This window comes from Mus pahari, chromosome 11 (genome assembly GCF_900095145.1).
Source record: "Mus pahari chromosome 11, PAHARI_EIJ_v1.1, whole genome shotgun sequence".
NCBI classification, from domain to species: domain Eukaryota; kingdom Metazoa; phylum Chordata; class Mammalia; order Rodentia; family Muridae; genus Mus; species Mus pahari.
Window position 1 is genome coordinate 51821561 of NC_034600.1, and position 25109 is coordinate 51846669.

Here is a 25109-nt window from a genome sequence, read left to right on the forward strand (position 1 = left end):
TGTTGAAACTTTGTGTCATCACTTTTACTCTTGTTTATTTGCATTAGGGCATTGCAAGTAAAAACTCACTGGTGGTCCAGCTATGCACTAACAGTCGGAAAGTCTAGTGTGTCTGAACACTGATCTTTTCCTTGCTAAAGAAAGCATAACAGAGGCATGCAGGACACATTATTGAGGTGGTCCCATCTGTTTAGTCCTTTAAACATTGAGGGGAAAAGATACTGCAGTGCAGCCTGAAGACTGCGTGTATGAGAACACAAAATCAGTTGAATTATTTTACATCCTGCAGTAGGAATGGGGCTAATGAGAAGTTAATGACATTTAAAGAACCTCTCCTCAGGTTTCCATCATCTCCGTCTCCATTTCATTATTTTACTTCTTATGCTTTTGCCCTTTTTACTTAGGATTCTAGCTTTATCAGGATCCATAAACTGATAAAAGTCTTAAACTTCACAATGAAAGCGACAGACCTGCAGCTTTCAGATGTCTTCCTGAAATCCCTTGTCCACCTGCCTTTAGACTACAACTCTGCTGTGTACGGCCAGATATTTGATGACTTCGGGACCCACTACTTCACCTCGGGCTCCCTGGGGGGCAAGTATGACCTTTTCTACCAATTCAGCCGCCAGGAGCTACAGAACTCAGGTGTGTGCGCTTTGGTTAATTTGGCCCAATAACAACTGGGAATACCTCTTCCTCCTACTCTCTCATTCTGGTGGCTCTACTCTGACTTCATTTAGATCTTTTGCTGTGATGGTTGCCAAAAGTGAGATGAAGAACAATCAAAAACAAACATACCTAAATAAAATAAAAATAGTAAATAAGAAAAAAAAGAAGAAGAAGAAAGTATGTTTGATCTCTGTGGCCCAATATCAGTTATGGTCACTAAAATGGGATATGCTAGCCAATACCAAAACAAGAACAGAGTTCCTTAAATTTTATATAATTTACATATAATATTTTATAGCAAATAACTATAATAATTTACAGCAAATTCCATATCAATTATTCTCTTTTAATGATTTTAATTAGAGACCAGTGGTATAAGATAAAAGAATAATCAGAGATTTGACAAGAGACTAAGTTAATATAGGCCGAATATTTGTAACTATTGAAACTTGCAAACAAGTTCAAAGTATTCTATTTTAAGAACATTTTCAATGTTATATCCTAACGAACAGAGCAAATATTTGAGCTTATATACAGAATTACAATATATTAAGCATCTTGGTTTCTTGAGTTTCATCTCAAATTTCAAATACGAATTATCACTATTACTATATGCATAAGATCTTTGGATTACTTTGCTTTCAGACACTTGTGTGATGGTTTCTCATGTGCTCCTTGAGATAAAACCTGGGAAATAATGGTGACCAGACAACAACTCCTAAATTTACCCAAATAAGAAAAATATTATTTGTCACTAAGTTTCTGTACAAAAAGCTTTAGACATTCATTTTTAAGAGACCAGCACTGGGGTTAGTAGTCATCAGTTCTTATGTCTCATTATAGAAAATACTGATGTGTAATATGCCCTGACCTGAGTTCTTCCAAACTATGAGCTCTCTTGATCTGCTTCCTAATAAAGGAGATGAAACAAATGGCATTGCAGGTTTTCAGTAAAACAATTTTAAAATTGATCTGGCATAAAGATATGGTACAGATAAAGCATCATGACATGCTATCTATAGTGCCTGTCCATTGTGTTATATTTTAACCATTCTTTCTATTGAAGCACGGTTTGCATGGTGTATTGGGTATATCGCACAACTAAAAAATGGCATCAACATTATCACTGTGCACAAACAGTTAGAATAAACCCCATGCCCTTGCCTTGACTTCATCTGGCCTGCAGATGAAATACCTGCTGCAGTACCATAGGCAATGGGTTCCAATTTGATGACTGTTCTCATTGTGCATTCAGAGCAAAGCCTCTTAAGGCTTAGACTAGATCAAAGAATGCAATTAAACCAAGCTGTGCTTGCTTGCTCGCTTCACCATTTCATTCCTCTGTTGGTCAGTGCCCTAATCAGTACATTGGTGAGTCTTTAACCAATTACCCAGTATTTCAGACGTCGAAGGTTTGTAACTAAAATGGAGAAGTTACAGGCTCTGCTTTCCTCCGAAAACATTCTCACCTTCAATTTTTTCCTCTATAAAGAGAGGTAGAGATTGACAATTGTAGACAGAAACAAAGAAAGGATGAGATATGATATGACTAAAATTAAATATGGAATTAACATGTACATATATATATATGTATACATAGACATTATATACACAAAATATTATACATATTCAGTATATATAGTTTTTACAGCATTCATATGCATGTGGATATATCCCATATATCTAATAACATTGTGTTCAATATTTTTATAATATGAATATTTTTCATTAAGAAAAGTTTTGAGCTTCACTAGTATTGCTGTGCAATCTTAATTGTGGTGAGAGTGAAACACACTGGGTCAGAACAAATCTTAAATGGATGGAATCCTCCAATGGACGGCCTCCCCCACTTTTATACCCTCCCTAAATAGACCTCCTTTTCCTTTTGTCCTTATCTAGAAACGAGATTAAAAGCAGGCTGTTGACTGAAGGCATCATTAGCCTTTCTTTAATAGCAATTACACCTCTTGTCATCATTCTTTAAAATAGCTTGGATGTTCCATAGTGGTTTCTCTCCCTCAAGAAGAACACAATTAAACCAAATTGTGTTTGCTTGCTTGCTTGGCTGTTTCATCCCTCTGTTGGTCAGTGCCCCCTCAGTATTCCAGCTCCTTACAGGAAAGTAGGTGGTACTTCAATGTACACAGTGAAAGGATGTCAGAGTTATAGTGTGAATGGCAAACAGTGGCTATATTCTAAACAAGAAGGTAATTTTTAAAGTCTTTCTTTTTTAATTAGATATTTTCTTTATTTACATTTCAAATGCTATCCCGAAGGTTCCCTAGACCCTCCCCCTGCCCTGCTCTCCTACCCACCCACTCCCACTTCTTGACCCAGGCCTTCCCCTGTACTGGGTCATATAAAGTTTGCAAGACCAAGGAGCCTCTCTTCCCAATGATGGCCAATTAGGCCATCTTCTGCTACATATGCAGCTAGAGACATGAGCTCTGGGGGTACTGGTTAGTTCATATTGTTGTTCTATCTATAGGGCTGCAGACCCCTTCAGCACCTTGGGTTCTTTCTTTAGCTCCTCCACTGGGGGCCCTTTGTTCCATCCTATAGATGACTGTGACCATCCTCTTGTGTATTTGCCAGGCACTGGCATAGCCTCATACGAGACAGCTGTATCAGGGTCCCTTCAGCAAAATCTTGCTGGCATATGCAATAGTATCTGGGTTTGGTGGCTGATGATGGGATGGATCCCCAGGTGGAGTAGTCTCTGGATAGTCCATTCTTTCGTCTTAGCTCCAAACTTTGTGTCTGTAACTCCTTTCATGGGTATTTTGTTCATTGTCTGCTCTGAATTTGAGGGAAAAAAAAAAAAAACAATCACCTCACTATTTCTCAGCAATGGTTTTTCTTTTATTTGTAAGTCTTTACTGTGTATTAGAAAGAAAAAGAAAACCTCAGTTAAAACAATCTGAACATAGTAGTTTGACGAGTCTTGCCAATTTGCTCACTCAGAACAGGCTGAAATGCAACAGAAACAACTCATCCCTCTACCATAGCATCCATACAGTCAAGTGTCTGGGAGATCCCTAGTTAATACGTGCAGAGACCACACAGGGCACTATGCATGGGGATAAACAGGAACACATAGAAAGTCACCAAAGAGACCTCGATTCATTAATCACAGTACTGTCGACACCATGGGCCAGAGTCATCCTTTTGGGAAGAGAGGCCCCTTGGTCTTGCAAACTTTATATGCCCCAGTACAGGGGAAGGCCAGGGCCAAGAAGTAGGAGTGGGTGGGTAGGGGAGCAGGGCAGGGGGAGGGTATAGGGAACTTTCAGGATAGCATTTGAAATGTAAATAAAGAAAATATCTAATGAAAAAGTAGGAAAAAAATATTCATATTTGATTGTCAAATATATGAAGTTAACTTTGCCATTAGGTAATTGTTAGGTAATTGTTGTGTTATAATCAATTTGTCATGTAAAACTTAACTCTAACTTATAAACTTTAAAAAGCAAATGAAAGGATAAGAAAAACAACTATACACTGTACTTGCAGCAAAGCAGTACAACTGCTCCAAATTTTGACTTATAAAACCAATGTTGTCAGATATCCACTCTGACTCCTCAAGACTGAATGAAATAACCATCCTTTTTTATTTGTTAGAGTTGAAAATGTATACACAGGGGCTTCAAAACTTTTTTTTTTACTCCTAATAACACGTACCTTCAAATGGGTTAGACTTAAAACATAAAAAGTAAAAGAAAATTGAAGAATATTGACCTATCTCACATCTGCCCACATCTCCCCTGAGAAATCTGTGCTTTCATGTCTTCATTTCAGCATCAGACCTGATCAGATGTCTGCCTAAAGCTCTCACAATACATGTCCTTGAGCATTAAAACCTGCAACCATAAGCGCCATAGTTTGATAAAGCCTTTGCTTTAAAGGAAACGCTGTGAAGGAAATAGGAAGCATCCATTTCCTTCACCTTATCTCAGACAAGCAGTACAAACTTGACCTTTAAGTACACTAGTCTTGCCTGTGCTGTTCCAGCCTCGCAGACTAAGAAGTCAGTGTGCATGCTTACAAGCATTGTAATGGAAGTGGTTTGGACACTTGGGTCTCAAAAGCTTTAACAATGGATGATAAGAAATTGGTAAAGGGTTGGGGTTGGTAAAGGTGTTCTAATGGAATGGCTTTAACCTCAGAGCCTTAGTTTTCACATGATGTATAAGATAGCAGAGAGCCACCTAATGAAAGCAATTCTGGAGATCCTGGAAGATGTTAATTCCATCTTCCAACATGAACAGACGGGAATTAGGTAATGCTGCCTCCCTTGAGCTAACAAGAAAATTATGTCAAATATACATTTGAATTAAGATAAGGAGACCAAACCGCCATCAGAGTCTGAAGAGCTCATTGATCAAGAATTTAGAATTTCTATTATAATAAAAAAGTTTGGGGAGTGGGGACAGAATGACTAACCAATTCATGGGAAGGAAGCCCATGGTGAGTGGTGAGTAGCAGACAAGTAGCCAAGATTCACACTTGAGATGGTGTGCAAGCCAATTGGCTTATGTCTCACAAAAGCAGTTACAAGTCTAAAATGTGCATCACAGTGAGAAGCAGACTTGATGTCCAAGGTAGAAACAGTGCACAGCAGTAAGGATAATCCTTGTGGCTCATTGTCTACTGTGACAACAATGGCAGACTGGGAGAGACAAGAGCCCCATGGGATGTGCTACAGAGGTCACAGATGCATCAAAAGTGAAGAATCACAGATGTATCAAAAGTGAAGAATCACAGAATCTCTTCCATTTGTGATTTCCTCGGGAGCCATGTGGGCTGAATCTTGGAGCAAATCAACCTATGAGAGCTAAGCAGGACAAAAGCCAATGATCATATTCAGCGCCCAAGAGTAGCCAGAACTGCGTGGTCCACTTCCTTGAATTCTCAACAGTGCATTTTCATGGGAGTTTGCTTGGGTTTATATTTTTCAGGTTTAACAAAAGAAGAAGCTCAAAACTGTGTCCTCTATGAAACAAAGAAACGGTATGTCTTTGTTAAAAAAACACACAAGGAAGAAAAGTGCACTACAAACAAGCTGTCTGAAAAATACGAAGGTAACAGTGTTCTCTGGGCACTTTATCCAGTGTGTCCTGAGGCTCCCTGTCATTTAACCATATTGTACATGACTTCTGTGTCTTTGTTTATATTATTTTTCAGCCTCAAAACACCATGTGCTATGAGAGGAGGTATAAATTAAAAATTATCATCAGCACTGCTTAAGAAGTAGGCATGGCTAAGATGTTCTTTTTCTTATTCTTTCGCTGTTCAATTCAACGAACAGTATATTGATTTTTCTCATAAGTATAATTCTTTATCAGGCATTGAAAAGTAGGCTTGACTATAAACCAGACACCCCCACTAAGAAACTTAGAAAGCAAAGATATGTAGTTAACTAAGCATTAAATAGCTAGATTTGTAACGAGAATGCTGGAATTCATGCCACCTGTCCCCACGATAGCACATGTGCAGTGACAGGAATTGAATCTTTAAGTTCTACTTTATTCAGACCTATCAACTGAGAAGGGAAAAGACTGGCATGTTGTTGAAAGCTGTATTACACCTCACCAGCAAAGTTTATAAGGATGAGGAAAAGGGTTCCAGCAACTACAAGAAGAGCCAATCATGTGTCATCATTCCTTGCACTATTCCCTCATTTTCTGAATATCTGGACTCAGACCCTTCTAGGAACACTGAGTTTAGTTAGAGTTTGCCTGATTCAAGCACAGATTCTGTCTGGGGTATCTGGGCTGAAAGGTAGAATGGGAGCTTAACACAGAACACACCAGTCATTGACAGTGTGATGTTAAAAACGAGTGTGCACTGACTCCTTTTTATAGTGTTCCATCTTACAGAAGTATCTTTATAATGTAAAACAGGAAAGGGGCCCTGTGGTCTTGTCCCTTGCTACCTCCCATTATCTCGTATTTTAAGATTTGCAATGTACCATGGATGGCATCCTGAAACTATGCAACTTGTTGAGAGTCCCCATAGCTTCTTACCTGGAAGGCAATTCTCTGGCATAATTTTGCATGTGGAAGCAAATGTAAGCACTTATAACTTAATGTGTTTTTAAGCACCTCTATGTCTGAAGCAAATATTAACAGAATAAAAATAGAAGACAAGATTAGAAAACATTTAGTTATTGTCAGGTATCCATGTCTGAAAACCCTTTTTCCTGAACCTCTTAGCTTTAGTTTGTCTTTAAAAGACTGACATGAAAGACTCCATTTTTGTTTCCAGCCTTTAGAAAAGGTCTCCCCATGAACATCAGGCTGTCTTCTAACTCGTTAACCTACTCTTTTAACTTCCTAAGTTGAAGGATTAGAGATTAGTGCTACTATGCATAGTATAAACATTTTGATTCTGGCAATTTCTGCTCTTATCCCAGAATAATTTTCTCAAAGTCATTATTGATTAATCAGCAATAGTTTGATATTGACTGCCCCTCTGCTAAGGCAAAACACATCTGGGTTTATTTGATCTAATTCCATATTGTAATACCTAAATTATATTCATTACATACTGTGATGAATTAAGTCATTTGTTCATATATTGTTAAACTATAAAGTTTTGTTCTGTTTTTATTTAATTGGGGGAGTTATAGAATTTCATACAAAAGCACTATATTTACAATATTTCTACCCTTTTGTGTTCCTCCCAACTCCTCCCATACCCCTTCTCCACCCTGTCTCAAATTCATTACCTCTCTTCTTCTATAATTATTATCACACACACACACACACACACACACACACACACACATATATATATATATATATATATATATATATATATATATATATATGCATTTGTACATAAAACCTATTGAGTCCATATAGTATTGCTCATATATCCATGTGTTTAGTGCTAACTACTTGGGATTATACAACATAGGTGGAACTCAACCCTAAAGAATACTAATTCTCCCTGCTCAGTACCAATTGCCTATAGTTCTTCCTCTAGAGACTGAGCCTTGTGAAATGCCCCACCCACCCAGCATGCTGACTGGTGTTATCATTCTAAGCTCTTGTTTCCTCAACCACAGTGAGATTTTATGGATTCACCTTCCCTGGCATGTGTAGGAGATAGTATCCAGCAGCGGGCATGCTGGTTCGCTGGCTTTTGCAACCTCTCTGGCCTCTTTACACCAGTATTCCCTCAGCCCTAGTGTCGGATTCCATTTGATGTAGGAGTTGGGGCTGGGCTTGTCACAACCACTTACTCTCTTTTTGGCCAGTTGTGGGGCTATGTATTAGCCTCCATCTGTTGAAAAAGGAAGCTTCTTTGATGAGGGATGGGAACCAAGTTTCTCTGGATAGAAGGATAACTTTTTAGAGGGGGATTTGTTAGATATAAAGTTTTTGTTGGCTATTCAGACTTAGGCGACTTTATTGCTATTAGATTTTCTTCTTTTTTTTCTTTCTTTTTTTTTTTGGCTATTGAATTTTTTTAAAGATTTATTTATTTATTATATGTAAGTACACCGTAGCTGTCTTCAGACAGTCCAGAAGAGGGTGTCAGATCTTGTTACGGATGGTTATGAGCCACCATGTGGTTGCTGGGATTTGAACTCTGGACCTTCGGAAGAGCAGTCGGGTGCTCTTACCCACTGAGCCATCTCACCAGCCCCGGCTATTGGATTTTTAAAGGTTCTTACAAATTAGTTTCCTTGCCTCATAAGCATATGAGAGTTATACAGAATACTACATTCTAATAAGAGTTGTCCGAAATAACAGAGAGTTCAATGACCTTGTACACTGAGCCATCTTGTCTGAGGGAAAAGTTAGAGGGAAAGAGAATATAGAGAAAGGCACAATTCTTTATATATTTACCTTAATTGAGGTTTGGGATACAAAGGGCATCTGTTCTCTGTAGAACTGGGAAGAAAGCAAAAGGCTACTTTTTCTTTTCCAGAAAGGCATAAGGACAGTTAGATCAATTTTTAGAACATTCTCTCACAAGGCCATCATGAGGAATGAAGCTTGTGCCACCCATTCCAACAGTCATAACTCTGAAAGAAGTCAAACTGAACTGACTACACAAAAATGGGCCCTTAAGAGGCCACAAATGTCTTAATGGCGAAGAGAGAACAAAAGAGGCCTGAAAGCATTTTAAAACCAGAAACAAGTCTGCCCTGGTCCCACCCAGATGTGAGCCTAAGGCCTTACCTCTTTCTCTACAGAGCCAAACTTTTCCAATCATCTAAATAACTCATGTTCTCTCCTATGCCTTGAAATTATAATTAACTTCTACTATAAAATTCTTCTCTTCACTTAACAGACTCATTGAATGCTATACATTCTGCTCTAAACAAACAGAAGCCACATCATAGAGACACGCAAATTTGAAATTTTCATTCTCACAAGGAATACATCTGAGAAGCAAATACAAGTGTTTTGTTGCAATAATTAATAGAAAATTCTAAATATAGTATTAGAACATATCAGAGGTGTGTGTGTATGTGTGTGTTAAGCATAATCAAAATAAAAATAATAAACTTGGCAACTGCATTTACACTATATTCTACCCTCCAAAAATGTAACATGGAAAATAGTATGTAAAAGAGACCAGTCCTCTCATAATATAAACTTTTGAAAAATCAATAGTGTGTTGGGTAGTTTTATGTCAACTTGACATAAGCTATAATCATTTTGGAATTGGGAACCCGAGTTGAGAAAACACCCCCACAAGATTGACCTGTGGGCAAGGGTGGGAATTATTTTCCTCAACTGGCTCCACTGATCAACTTCACACACGTGCTCAGAAACTGACTTTAATATGACTTTAGTGTGCCATGCGCACACACACACACACACACACACACACAAGACATGAACATAGAAGACCAACACATTGAGAAGGATACCAGTGGTCCAGAGGAAGATATAAGGGAGAGAAATGGGAGGTGAAACTACTATAAGTAATTATGTAAATGTATGAAACAGTCAACCATTATTTTCAACTCAAGAAGAAATGGAATGTTTAGTCAGGGTTTCTATTCCTGCTAAACATCATGAACAAGAAGCAAGTTGGGGAGGAAAGGGTTTATTCAGCTTACATTTTCCACATTGCTGTTGATCACCAAAGGAAGTCAGGACTGCAACTCAAGTAGGTCAGGAAGCAGGAGCTGATGCAGAGGCCATGGAGGGATGTTCCTTACTGGCTTGCTTCCTCTGGCTTGCTCAGCTTGCTTTCTTATAGAACTGAAGACTACCAGTCCAGGGATGGCACCACCCACAAGGGGCTAGGCCCTCCCACCTTGATCACTAATTGAGAAAACGTCTTACAGCTGGATCTCATGGAGGCATTTCCTCAACTGAAGCTCCTTTCTCTGTGACAACTCCAGCCTGTGTCAAGTTGACACACAAACCAGCCAGTACATGGAATAATTCACATGTCCACGGGTACGGATTTTCTTTATCCTAAACAGAATTCAACATATCTCTCAAATTGCCATTCCTTCTAAATAGTAGAAAAATATATAGTTACCAGTAGAGTACAAATCCATCTCTCTGGGTTTAAACTTTCACTTTTGAGTCAGATATAGGACTCCGACTGTTTCCATTTGGTGATTCCCTGGGCTAGTTTTACTATGGAGTTGTCTGTGCACATGAGCACGTGCATACTTGTTGAGGGAACACTGGGGCACTCTGGCATCAGAGAATGAATCCTTGTGAGCTTGTTGCCCTTGCATTTCCTCTCATGTAGCATCTACCTGCTCTGCTCACTGTTGTCATGCTAGGACCTTGTCTAGTGTTGATGATCATCCCTAGGCCTGTGATTGTTGAACCCAGAGTCGTGTATAGACAGGTTGTGTCTACACAGCTTGAATCTATAAAGCTATGAAGATTTCATCATCTTCCTCTAGGTTCAGGGAAGTCCAAGCTATGTTACATACATAGCAGATAACTATAAATGGCTTTTCAAAGAAATCAGCACTAACTTGCATGCAACATTAGATGAAAATATCCATTCACATATAACTAGAGAAAAATGAGATACAAATTTACTTCCATCAGATTTATCTAGTAAACTAAGCCCTCCAAAATTCAACTCAAAATTATAGGGCCCTCATTCTCTACTGTGGAATACAACAAATCTCAATCTCCATTCATCCTACAGCTCAAAACATTTTTGTCCTTTGAAAAGGAAAATGGCCCAAGTCATTGTACATTTCTATCATTCTATAATTAATATCTTAATTTCCTGCTCTGAGTCATAGGAGGCTTGGCTTTTGATTTTTTTCATTTAAATATTAAGAGCTGGACAATTGCTTTATTCCCTCAGGATACTGGTCCTACACGGTTAATAATTACTGCCTTCCAAACTATGATTCCCACCAGATTTAGACAAGTGCACTTGAGCATTCAAAAGGCAATGCTCCCTGTTTTCTCTAACTCAGGTTTATTCATATGTAAAGGCCATGATGTAGCTTAAATAAGGAGAGGACTGGGGAAAATGGAGTTTAGGAGCACAAGCAAAATAATTGATATCAAGAGTTTAACCCAGCAAGTAAGTATAGAACTCAAGGGTAGAGACAATGTGCCCAAGGGGGCCCTGAGAACAGAATCATCCCGTATGTAAAACCACCGAGGAAAGGGTACGAGGAGTATTTCTGAATTACTTAAATGTTTACTATGCTAACAATGTGATTTTTTTTTTTACTTTGAGGTCACCCAATATTGAAGTTATAATTTTCAGGAGGCAGTCTAGGGGGCTCTTCCTGACTAACACATCCATCGTGCCTTCCCACGGGTTCACACTGCAGCTTGCACCCATACCATCTCAGCATCCATCACACTATGCCATGTTTACATCTTCTCTTTTATTAACTTTTAAAAGAATCTAGGACCTTGTCGCCATCTCTAAGCTCTCTATACTTAAGGAAGTACCAATACTCATGACAGGCAGAAAGAAAGAGGGAATGAGGGAGGGAAAAAAGGAGGAAGAGCGAGACAGAAGGGGAAAAAAATCAACACTGATCAAGTTCTTCCTATATCCCAGGCACTATTTTGTTGTGTGTGTGAACTGGTCTTTTCTAGTGTTTAATCCCCACGTAAGCTGTGAGACAGGTATAATTACGACTGCCAGTTTGGATCAGGAAATGAACGCAGAGAGAAACAAAGAGTGGATACACACAAACTTATAGTAAGTATATCAATTTGACTTAAACGTAAATTTATAAAACATAGCTGACTTTTGAAAAGGGCTCTGGTAGAAATTAAGCAGTTCTTGCATGCCCCGCTAAAATCGTTGAATGTAATCCTAGTAGAGATCGGCAGTAGCCCACTTCAAATCAGGATGATGCTGATAGGCGATAGGAGTCATTCACGTTCCATCTTTAAACTTGAAAACTGTGACAGGTTAAAGAAATTTTTTTTCAGAGTTCCTAAATTTATTAAATTAAAAAAGATTCAGACTTTTCCAGTAAACTGACATGGTATGAACCACAAATAAACAAAGAAGAAACATTACCAGACAGTATTCACAGACAAAACCGGGGAAGTACATTCTCCAGGAAAACAGAGTGGGTGTTAAAGGGAGAGGTATAAGATAAAATCATGGACTGGAGAGATGGCTCAGTGGTTAAGAGCACTGACTGCTCTTCCTAAGGTCCTGAGTTCAAATCCCAGCAACCACATGGTGGCTCACAACATCTTCACACTTTTCTGGAGTGTCTGAAAACAGCTAAGTGTACTTACATATAATAAATAAATAAATCTTAAAAAAAAAAAAAACGATTAAAATCAGAAAAGTCAAAACTGTGGTCAGGATATAAAGTTAATTAATTAACTGACTAATTGAAGAAACATTTCAAAGGGATGTTTTCCTAATTATGACATACACTGAAAATACTAAGTAATACCCTTGCTGGCCCACTGCCTGAATTCAAACTTTGTCTCCAGTATAGACTCACTATGTGACCAACATCAAGAGCTTAATCTTCCCTTGTCTATGGTTTTTCACACACACATGAAATGAAAATAATAGTAGGATTTACTTTGTGTGTGTATCTTGAGAATCCTCATTAAGTGAGAATAACAACATCTGCCCTCTATTAAGCACTGAGTTTGTAGTCACTGGCTTTGTAGTTGACCATAGGACACAAAACAAAAGGCTGCTAAAGATATAACTTCATGGTAGAGTGCTTGCCTAGCAAGCGGAGGGCCCTGAGTATACTGAAATTGAACTCCTTTAAAAGCCAGCTAATAGTATTTTATTAATGATTTTCATTCCTTAAGACCACCTGTCTAGCATATATAACTTTTATCAGGATTAATGTATCTGTGAAATATGCGGTATCAAACCAAATATTCGCTACATGACAGTCACTATCCTGTCAATCAATACAACATCAACGTAAGATCAGATATTAATTTAACCTCCCCGACCCTGATGTTCAACAAAAATAAATACAAAGCATTTAAAAGAACTTTTCTTATACTACCCCTTTCAAAGGGTTCAGGCTTCTTTCTTCATATGCCAGTATTTCTCCTATTCTATACCATCTCACTTGAGAATTTCTGACAGTAATGACATGCCTAACTTTTACTGGAAGTCTAGAGCAGTGGCTCTAATGCTGTGACCCTCTAATATAGTCCTTCATGTTGTAGTGACTCCCAGGCATAAAATTACTTTTGTCACTTCATAACTGTAATTTTGCTGCTGTTATGAATTGTAATGGGAATATCTGTGTTTTTTCGATGATCTTAGGCAACCCCTCTGAAAGGGTCATTCGGAAGCCCAAAGGGCACAACCCAAAGGTTGAAAATCTGTAGAGACCTGGGTAATGCTACTGACTCTCAGTCATTATCTCTGGTTGTCATTCCATTTGGTTTATTTCTCTCTATTTATTCCCCATCCATGTCTATAGTTTTAAGTCTATAAACAATCCATCACGTTTTGTTCTTGGTCTGGAATTCCTAAGTTTCTAACATAGCAGTAGGAGGTACATGGTTTGTGTTACTCCACAGACTCCGAACATAGAGGAGTATAAATCCAAAGCTAGGAGGTCTGCTTCAAATCGAGAGAAAAGCAGTTGGAAAATAGGGTACGCGTGCATTCCACGGCTGCCTGTTGCTAACTATGCATTTCAAAACAAATTGCTTGCAGCTTCAGTATCCTCAGTGACAGTAATATCTACTTAGCATCATCATGACAATTATGTAGGCTAATGTGTGTGAAGAGCCTGGTGTGTACCCTGTGCTGACTAACCGGCGCCGTTGGCACCGTTCCTGTAATCATTTGTTATTAATTCCCCCATGTAGAGATAAGAAACGCTCTCTCACGTTTTCCTCCGAGCTTACTTCTTGGCAGGACCTGACTGTGCTATCTACATTGCCCTCCTGAGAAAATTGACTCGTCTTTGAGGTATGAATTTTCAAGAAAATTAAATGGATCGTTTTCTCGAATCATCTTGCAGGTTCCTTTTTGCAGGGATCAGAGAAATCCATTTCCCTGGTCCTGGGCGGGAGGAGTCAGGAGGCAGCAGCCTTGGCATGGGAGAAGGGCACCTCTGGTCCAGAGGAGAAGGTCTACTCTGAGTGGTTAGAATCGGTGAAGGAAAACCCTGCTGTGGTTGATTATGAGGTAAGACTGAAGAGTTCTGAGGGTACGAGGGGCTCCACAGTTCATCAGCCCAAAGTGCACGCCACACCATTCCCTTTTCCGCTTCCTTTTTAGACGACAGACAGGATGTCTGCTTTCAATAGACAGTCGTGATGCACACTTAGAAAAAGTGTTAAATTGCGCGTCTATGGCTTTTATAATGTAAGTGAGTGTTCTAGAATTGCTAGCATACATGAAATACTGAGAAGGGATATTTGGTGAGTAACACTGTTCACACTTGCCGGGGAATAGCAAGCTCCCTTCACCTCACTGTGGAACAGCAACTTGCAGATTTGGGGGTTTCATGCAACTCTATCTTGTGAGCATATGAGGAAAATTTTAGATCCATCTGGTTTCCAGCGTCCATCACCCTCGATTCAATTTTCCAGTTTTGTATTTGTTAGAATGAGACCAAAAGGTGAGTTCTGTCACTCATGGGATCCTTTGTACAATAGCAAGTCATCTAAAGTCAGATTTGCCTATGGCATAACTGCATTTTAAAGGCACCCCAAAGCTATTCTGTTGCCTTCATTTAAATAGAAATAGAACACTGGATCATTATGAACAAGGGATTATTTACATGCAGCAGAAAAAAAAAAAAGTGTACTCCAGGAGTTATGGTAGGAATGAGGCCAGCTGTCCAGATGAACAACATTGTAGCACACAGCACAACCTGGGCTTTATAGAAGGGTTACAGAGCCCATGTTTTTCCTCTTGCCACTGTTGCCTGCTTTATTTGTTACAATCCTCCCACTCACATGAACCTCAAGTTCACCTCTCCATTTCCTCCCACCATGCATTTTCTCACCATACTCCAACAAAAGCCAGTGTGCATCCATAGACAGAGAGCGAGGGAACCTCCCCTCATCCTCTCCAGGGGCTCCTGAGTCAAGGTTAATGAGCTAACTGCAGAGCACTAATGAGCATTGATAGTTCTTGGCGGCCTAGCTCAGCACTTTTACTGCTTATGTTTGATGCTTCATAAATAACATGATGCAAGCCTAAATAAACAACATGTGGCTTCCTTCACAGCAGACCTGCAGGGTCAGTTAATTCTACACAGTTTGTTTCTGCCCGAAGGTACTAGACTTTTCTCTCCTGGCTCAGCAGCCAGCTGACTACACTGGATTCTCTAATAATTCCTTGGGAATATGGGTTTGTTTGTTTGTTTGTTTGTTTGTTTCTGTTAAGCATTGATTTGATGAGAACTAGGTAGTGCTGGCAAAACACTGACTGCCAGAGTGGAAGGGACCAGAGTTGTCTCTGTCACCTGTTTGCAGCTTGCCCCGATCACAGACTTGGTCAGAAACATCCCGTGTGCAGTGACAAAACGGAACAACCTCAGGAGAGCGCTTCTAGAGTATGCAGCCAAGTTTGACTCTTGCCAGTGTGCGCCATGTCCCAATAACGCCCGCGCCAGGCTCTCAGGCACCGAATGCCTGTGTGTGTGCCAGAGCGGCACCTACGGTGAGAACTGCGAGCACAGGTCCCCGGATTACAAATCTGGTAAGTGTCAGGAACTGATTGTCAGGTCAGTACTTTTCCCTTTAAATATATATAATTATAGGTTGATGAATTTGACAAAATAAAACTCATGAGTGAACCTCATGTTGTGAACAAGCTCCCAAATATTAGATGCCAAAGACAAACCAATGCCAAACTCTGTTGTAACCTATGAACTGAATAATCCTAAAAAAATTATCTAACCTCTCCGAGTTACAAGATCCTAATCAATAAGATGGGGCTAATCCTGTTATCACTTGAGGGTTGAAGGGTGTGTGTGTGTGTGTGTGTGTGTGTGTGTGTGTGTACAGATGTGTGCATTTAGTTATGATCTAAAGCATATATAAAGGCCTCATAGTAAAATTATAAAATTAGACATTATAAAATAAATACATGCTAGTGTGTCATAGTTTTTCTTTTATTGCTGTGGCACAACATCATGAACAAGGCAGCTGAGAGAAGAAAGGGTTTCCTGGGGGATTGCATTTCCAGGGGCTTGGAATGTTATGGAAACAGGAAGCAGAGAGAGAAACAGCGCACAGCTTTTCAAACTTTGGAGTCCACTCCAGTAACACACTTCTTCCAGCAAAGCCGCACCTCCTAAGTCTCCCCAAAACAAGGATACCAACTAGAACTATGGGGCACATTTATCGTTCAAACCACCATGTTACCAGAGAAGTATATTAGTTTGTGTGTTATAATGTATAAGCATGATATTTCATAATAAGGGATAAATTAAGCAATATGCAAAGTTTTCATACATGGCTAAATAAATTAACTCAGATTTTTCTTAGAGAAGAAATGAGGCCTATGAGTAAGGATATGTTCTAATAACTATGAGAGTGTCAATGTGATATACACTTCTGTCTTAGTCAGTGTTCTATTGCTGTGAAGATGCATCATGCCCATGACAACTCTAAGAATGGAAGGATTTAACTGGGGCTTGCTTATAGTTCTAGAGGGTTAGTCCATTATCAACATAGTGGGGAGCATGGAGGCAGACACTGTAGCTAAGAGTTGTACATCCAGATCCAAATGCAGCAAGAAGAGACTCTGGGCCTGGCTTGGGCTTTTGAAACTTCAAAGCATACTCCTAATGACACACTTCCTTCGATAAGGTCACACTCCTAATCCCTCTCTGGTAGTACTACTCCCTGATCATCAGACATTTAAATATATGAGGGTATGGAGTCCATTCTTACTCAGATCCCAATATTGTTCAGAGAGATTTTTATTTTTGTATAGATAGATAGATAGATAGATAGATAGATAGATAGATAGATAGATAGATAATTTAAATGTTTTCTCTCTGTTGCCAATTTATTCATGTCTGTGAGAACTGGAAAAGGAATCAGACATTGTATGAGACCCCTTCCATCAGGGCTCCTTGCAGCCCTCAGTGGAAAGCTGCAACATCCCACAAAGCATGTCACAGAGCCAATGTGAGGAGACCATGTTGCCCGAGTCTCAAAGCCCAGATTTTCTTGCACCACGATGGCTATGGGTCTTCCTCTGTTACAGATGCAGTAGATGGAAATTGGGGCTGCTGGTCTTCCTGGAGTGCATGCAATGCTGCTTATAGGAGATCAAGAACCCGAGAGTGTAATAACCCTGCGCCACAGCGAGGAGGAAAAAGCTGTGATGGCATGAATAAGCAAGAAGAAGACTGTACATTCTCAATAATGGAAAATGTGTAAGGTCGGGTGTGAGGGAGTAAAATGTTGGTTTGCATTTACCGCTGTCAGTTGAGAAACGCTTAGAACTTTAGGTGTGCCTACACAATATACTAATGAAGCACAAAATCTGCTTCCACCCTTAACTCACTAAGTAGCGGGTTCCCTATTCAATCGGTATCAGTATATGATGAATATGTTAGACAGATTGGTCATGTTGCTTTAATATATGCGTGCATGTATATATGTTTGTGTGTGCACCTGCACATATTTATTTCTCTCCCTTTTAGTGGACAACCATGTATCAATGATGATGAAGAAATGAAAGAGGTAGACCTTGCTGGGTCAGAATCAGATTCAGGGTGTCCTCAACCACCTCTCCCGGAAAATGCATTTATCTGGGTGAGTGTCTTGCATGTAACCCTTGGTTTGAAGTTCAGAAAGAGGACTGGAAAGCAAGTCCAAAAGAAGGTTTTCTTTTTATTAGAGTTGTTATTTTCCTACTTTAATAATATGCCAACTCAAAAGTACAAAGGGACATCCAGAAATGCTGGAACACCCTTTTGTCTTGAATACCCTGGGCTATCTTCACACCTGTCAGACAAGGAGGAACCAGGTGACGTTTTCCTTTGTATCACTCCAGCCATAAGAAGGTGGCAGACTCTCTGAGTGAACAATGATGGTTCAACATGGAGTAGCTTTGGATGGCTGTAACAGTTTGCAACTAAGACCTGGCTGTTTCCTTTTGTCTCTAAGGCACATTCCCCTAGACATAAAGGTGACTTGGACATAAGCATTAGAGCTGAACCTTTATTGATTGGTTAGGTTAGAAATGTGTAGACCTTGGAGCAGTCAAAACAATTCTAACATCTTTTAAATTTCGTCCTTTTCACTCAGTCACAATATGTTTCTATGCTTTTTTTTTTTAATAAGATGTGATTCTTGTCACATGAGTCTGTGGCTGTAGATTGAATCCTTTAGGAGATATATAGCATTAAAATTGATCACAAAAGGCTTTCTCTCTGGCCGTTTTACATTTTTTTTAAATGAATAAAACCTTTAAATTCATCTTTTTTTTCCAATAGTATATTTATTATCAAAACTCAGTATCGTACATATCTCCAACAGCGCCATCATAGATATCCATGACAGAAAGCCCATGCCGCATGTACTAATGTACCGTGCCTTCTGGTCACAAGAAGAGGCATTATGGAAGGAGGTCATTTCAATCAGTCTTTATTCCAGGGTAGAGGTCTTGGTCTCACCAGTGCAATGGAAAGCATGCTAAAACACAGAGCAGGCACTTCCATTCCCACAATCTGGTTGACAAGCTCTCAAGTGCTGCCTCAAAAAGACAATATCCACAAATGTCCACACTGTGCTCATGCTGCTAGGCTGGAAGTCACAGAGCAGGGAGCGATCCTTTAGAACAGGCATCAGCAAAGTACAGCCTTAGGGGTCAATCTAGTTTGTTACTTTAAAAGAAACATTTACAACACAGCCATATTAATTTATTTACATATTACCTATGACTGCTTCCATGAAATAGTAGAAAAAATGAACAACTGTGACAGATGCTTTTATGACCAGCAACTGACTAATGCAAGCCCTTTATAGAAAAATATTTTCTAGTTCCTGCTTTAGAAGATCGATGTCAAAATTATATATTGTCATATCCAGCTGCCTAAATAATGTTTAACATGTTTACACCAGCTGAACGCTAAAACTTTTAAGAAAAATTTTTTTGTTATTTAATTTTAAAAATCCAGTGAGGCTTTAACCAGGAATTCATTATGCTTATGGATCTTTTTATAAAATTAGATTATTTCCCTTGCTCCAGTCCCTGATGTTGTAACCAAGTCCCATAGACTAGATTAATTTATGTATTTGGAAGAGTTGTTTAAACCTGGTGTGATGGAGTGTATCTTTAATCCCAACACTCAGAAGGCAGCGACAAATGGCTCTATGTGAGTTCAAGGCCAGCTTGATGTTCATAGTGATTTACAGGCAAGGCAGGACCATACAGTGAGATCCTGTCTCAAAAAAAATAAAATCAAGCAAACAAACAAAGTAGAAGTTTAGCAGACAGTTGAGGAATTTGGGGAGTAAAAGTGTTTGAGAATCTCTCGGCTGCTCGTGTCTCTAGCTGCATATGTAGCAGAAGATGGCATATTCACTCATCATTGGGAAGAGAGGCCCCTTGGTCTTGCAAACTTTATATGCCCCATAGAGGGGAATGCCAGGGCCAAGAAGTGGGAGTGGGTGGGTAGGGGAGCAGGGGAGGGGGAGGGTATAGGGGACATTTGGGATAGCATTTGAAATGTAAATGAAGAAAATATCTAATAAAATAATTAAAGAAAAAAAAAGAGAATCTCGCTGCCCTTTGATCTCAATAATTGTAACATGTTTGTATGTGTTATATAATTGTATAATTTGTATGTTATAATTGTATAATTTGTATGTGTTATATAATTGTAACATATTTGTATGTGTTATGGCTTCATGGGAGAAATGGAGACAAGAGTTCAAAGCAGTGACTTATTTCAGAAACAAAATGACAGGAGGTAAGGACAGTAGCATGAGTTAGTTTTAACTAATAGTTTAAGAAGTGCAAGACCCAGTTTTTAATCTTGAAATTTTTAGTGAGTCCCCATAAGACAATGCCTTATCAATTATCTGGGAAATATATAATGACTAATCAGCTTCTAGGATTGGCACATGCTTCTTATAAACATAAGATGGTCATGCAATGAACAGCCATGGCACTGTGAGCATAAAGCTTTTCTTTTCTAGCAACACTGGGTATTTGTGTCACGTCTCATTGCTGTGGCCCATGTTCAAGCATGTGAATGGAGAAAAACGAATATGACTAAATCCTTGAACAATTACTTACACAACTAACTCCGGGAGGATATATGTTGGCTGGTGATTACAGATGGGAATGTTGTAGCTGAATAAGCAACAGCGAGGGAAGAGCCTGTCCATGGTGGCAAGGGCCTGAGGAGGCCTGCTCACATCTCCACAGACTAGGAAGCACACAGAGCCCGGGTGGAAAGTGTGAACTGGCTATAAGGTCTAAGGCCTGAACCCCAGGCGCACACTTCCTCCCACTAGACTCCATTTATTTAAGGTTTCTGAACCTCCCGTCCCAGTACCACTGTCTAGGGAACAAGTGTTCAAACAGATGAACCTGCAAGGAATGTTTCACAGGCAACCCATAACAGGAGGCGTCATCACATAGGGTTTTGTTTGGTTGTGTGTGTGTGTGTGTGTGTGTGTGTGTGTGTGTGTGTGTGTGTGTGTATTGTATATCTATGTGCACTTTTGTGCATGTGTATATACAGATGTGCATGGGGGCCTGACGACAACTTTAAATGCCCTCTGTTGTTGCTTTCTTCTTCATTATTTTTGAGACAAGATCTCTCATTCAACCAGGAGTGAGACTAGACGAGACGAGAGGAGACAAGACGAGACTAGACTCGATTCAGTGGCTAGACTGAGTGCCCAGCAAGCCCCAGAGAACCTCCTGTCTCTGCCCACCACCAATGCTCGAGTAACAGATGTTGTCACCACATCTGGATTTTACATTGGTGGGGAAGATTGAAAATCAGGTCGATGTGCTTACACAGCAAACCCCAAGGAGGAAGTTTTGCCATCTGTTTGGTTTTGGTTTTGGTTTTGGTTTTGTCCATGGGTGCAAGAGCCCACGGAGGCTTGCTCAGCTCTCCACGGATCCCAGAAGCACAAAAAGCTCAGGTAGAAAGTACAACCTGTCTGTAACCTGTAAGGCATACTAATCCCATTGTGTAGTCCTGGCTGGGTTTAAACACATAGAGTTCTACTACCTCTGCCTCCAAAATACTGTGATTAAAGGCATGTACAATCATACTCAAAAGCAGAGGGAAATTCCAATACAAAAAGTATAGTTTAAGGCAGAAAAGTGAATTCAGAGAATAAAAAGCTAAAAAGTTATCCAAGAACAAAAATGAGGAGGAGGAGGAAAAGGAGGATGAAGAGAAGGAGGAGGAGGAGGAGGAAGAGGAGGAGGAGGAAGAGGAAGACGAGGAATGAAAAGACATTTGGACTGAATTTAGGAGCAGAATCTTAAGAAGACAGCTGAGTGTATGCACTGGGCAGAATCCAGGGAGATCCTAAGGTATCCAGAGATGGTAATTCATCACATTCATGATTTCTTCTTTCCCTTTTAATTCTAGAATGAGAAGAAAGTGTACTCAGTTGGGGAGGATGTTGAAATTTCATGTCTTACTGGCTTCACAGCTGTTGGATTCCAGTACTTCAGATGTTTACCAGACAGAACCTGGAGGCAAGGAGACGTGGAATGCCAACGTGAGCATGGGGCAAGCACAAGCATTTGCATGATGGGCATGACTTCCTTGCAGAATGGAAGTGCCCCATACAAATAGAACAAAGTCAATTCAGTTCATCTTACCAATTTTTAGCAAAGGTGGTAAAAAGACTTAGTGGCACTATGAAGGATGCCTCTAAAAAGAAATTTATGGAACCAGAAAACTTATCTAACCATGGGTATCTGCCTTGGGTGATGTAAAATTGAAACAAACAAATGGATAAATCTCAAAAGGGTAATACTCAGATTTGGAATTTTGTATAAGATACCATTACATCCTTAACCAGAAAAGACGGCGTCAAATATGTGTTTTCTGTGACAACCCATGCTGTTGGAAGGTAAAACCTGAGATTCAAACAAGACTCAGAAAAGGTACCTTTTTTGACAAGACTCAAACACCTTCTGGAATCACTTACTTAGAGCTGCGAGCACTGTCGACTAAAATGGTCTGTGTCTGTCATTCACAGTGTAGTGACTTACTTTAAGAAAAACACAAAAGGAAGGTGGAGGGATGGTTCCGTAGTTAAGAGCATTTGCTACTCATGTAGAGGATGCAGGTTTGATCCCAAGAACCCCATGGCAGCTCACAACCATCCGTATATACAGTTTCAGGAGATGGGCATCCTCTTCTGACTCCTTAGGCATGACATCAGGCACACCTGTGGTATACACACACACACACACACACACACACACACACACACACACACGGGCAAATACACATAGAGATAAAATTAAAAAAAATAAATAAATTCTTTAAAAGGATGAAAAGCTCAAGAGGTAGAAAAATAAAGGAAATTATTTCTTGACAGAAAAAAAGATTCAAAAGATTTGACAAAAGGTGAGTGTGGAGCCAGCTCCTCAGCAAATAATCCTTTGCTATCCGGATTAAAGGATTTGTTTTAGTGAGGTTACTGAGGAGAAGCTAGAGATTTTTTTAACTACAAATTTCACCGATTAAAAGGAGGTACCACAGCTGAGCAAACACAGTAAACCTCACTAGCATCACTTCTTTGCTCACGCATCATCTGAGTGTATTTGTTGACTCTCCTGCTCCGCTGAACACATCTGAGATATTGCTCTCCCTGCAGGGACTGCGTGCCTCAAGCCCGTTGTTCAGGATGTCCTGACCGTCTCCCCCTTTAAGAGAGTGTATCAGATTGGGGAATCCATTGAGCTGAAATGCCCCAGAGGTTTTGTTGTTGCTGGACCATCAAGGTATACATGCAAGGAAGACTCCTGGACACCTCCCATTTCAAGTTCATTGACCTGTGAGCAAGGTGAGCAGGGACTCGGGATTTGTGGTTCCATAAGGTTTGGCTCCACAGGATCCGTAATTCAGCATCCAAAGCATTGCTGCTGCTCCAATAGACTTTAGAATGAAACGGGAAGCATAGTTCACCCAGTGCAGATGATGAGATAATGTCTTCTTGACCAAGTAAGTGTTTACATCTTAGAGGAGGAGTTCAATTTCCCTTCTCAATAGAAAACTTCAAGAGTTTACAGGGAGTCCAAGATCTCTCATCTAACAAGACAAAACAGATAATAACTGAAAGTTATGGTTCCAGGAGAAAATAGTGGGAAACCTATAATTAGGCATTGTATTCATTACCTATATCTGAAGTTTTCTAATTCTTTTAGTCTGCCATCTGCTTCTCCTTATATCAACTTCTCTAAATGATGTCTTTCAGTGCTGCGTAACATCCTTTTAAATTCTGCCCAAGTCCCACCTTCCTAACATTGATGTTATTGAACCAGAAAGAAATTGGTGTCTGGTATTTGTCCCAGCTAGAGAGAAATTTAAGTATTTTTATCACAAAGAAATAGAAGAAATATATCTTTTAACCTTGGTTTGCACACAAATTTGTACCAAATGTCCCATGGAATGCCACAACTATGAAGATACTTTATGTACCAATTTTAAAAGTTTTTAGTCAATATAAAATTTTAAGAACCCACCCCTGGTGAGTGCAGCATCTCTGGAGCTGAAATCAATTGTTTTGAAGAGAAGAAAATATAGACATATCTTTGAGACAACTCACTAGAGTACAGTATGAATTTTCATATTACTTTAAATCTTCTAACTGGTTCCATCCACAACTAATTTTAAAATTAGTTTGGATTAGCTATGGAAATTGCTTTAATTTGACTGTTTAAAGGCAAGTCCATTTCTCATTTTGACAGTTTATATATTGAATCAATCTATATAATAACAATGGCTTTGTCAAAAATGTCTAATTACTTTTTGGAGACAGAGAGAGAATGAGAGAGAGAGAGAGAGAGAGAGAGAGAGAGAGAGAGAGAGAGAGAGAGAGAGAGAGATTATGCATTATAGTATTGTGGGGTATACTTCTACATTTATGCACATGAGTGGGTGTTCACGCACATGGATGTCCACATATATGGAGGCTGGAGGTTGAAACTGATGCTTTCTTCTATCACTGTCCACCTTTTTTTTTTTTAAGAAAGGATTTCTCAGTAAACCTGTAGCTCATCAATTTGGTTACCATTTGGCTCCCTGAACAGAGAGATCCAGGCATCTGCGAGTTGCCTGGATCCACATCCCTGGTGCTGGGAATACAGGAACACCTTGCCATTCTGACTCAGATCCTCCTGCATGTGTGGCAAGCACTCTACCAACTGAGCATGGCCCCAGCCTTACATTTTTCAGCTTTCCTTACGATTAGAGGCCTTAAACTTATGATTGCAGCTTATGTCCAAAATAATGGCTTTCATTACAATATTCTCATTTATGTGCATCCATGTTTCTGGTTCATATTTGTTCCCACTCCCCACCCCCATTCTCCCACTTCTCTCTCTTTCTCTCTCTCTTGTTCTTCTTCCTCCCATGTATTCCTCTTTCATATTCATAGGTATAGATAAATCTAAATCTAAATCCTGCATATGAGAGAAAATACGTTATTATCTGTCTTTCATTTGGTCACTACCCTCTTGTGTGTCCACTCTCTTCCAATGAGAGGAAGCATCTGACATTTGTACTTTTGAACACTGCCTCACTTTTAATCAGAATTCTTGAGGATGCATCTGAGATGAGATATTAGGCTAATTTCATTTTGAAAAGGCACAGAAACACAGAGAGGGGAAATGAGACCAAGTGTATGCATCAGCTAACTCAGCTAACTCAGCCCTGCTAACTCAGCTCTGCTAACTCAGCCCTGCTAACTCAGCCCTGCTAACTCAGCTCTGCTAACTCAGCCCTGCTAACTCAGCTCTACTAACTCAGCCCTGCTAACTGTGCTCTG

The 25109-nt window shown here is 39.6% G+C and overlaps 1 protein-coding gene across 1 annotated transcript in view; it reads left to right on the forward strand.

Moving 5' to 3' along the window:
- C6 (complement C6) overlaps window positions 1-25109 on the forward strand; it is a 73527-nt gene that overhangs the window by 32599 nt on the left and 15819 nt on the right. Inside the window, exons 8-15 of the mRNA XM_021208771.2 lie at window positions 405-645; window positions 5628-5750; window positions 14120-14286; window positions 15585-15810; window positions 17329-17500; window positions 17771-17882; window positions 21695-21827; window positions 22938-23126. Coding sequence (XP_021064430.1) covers window positions 405-645; window positions 5628-5750; window positions 14120-14286; window positions 15585-15810; window positions 17329-17500; window positions 17771-17882; window positions 21695-21827; window positions 22938-23126 — 1363 coding nt within the window. The remainder of the gene's footprint in view (window positions 1-404; window positions 646-5627; window positions 5751-14119; window positions 14287-15584; window positions 15811-17328; window positions 17501-17770; window positions 17883-21694; window positions 21828-22937; window positions 23127-25109) is intronic.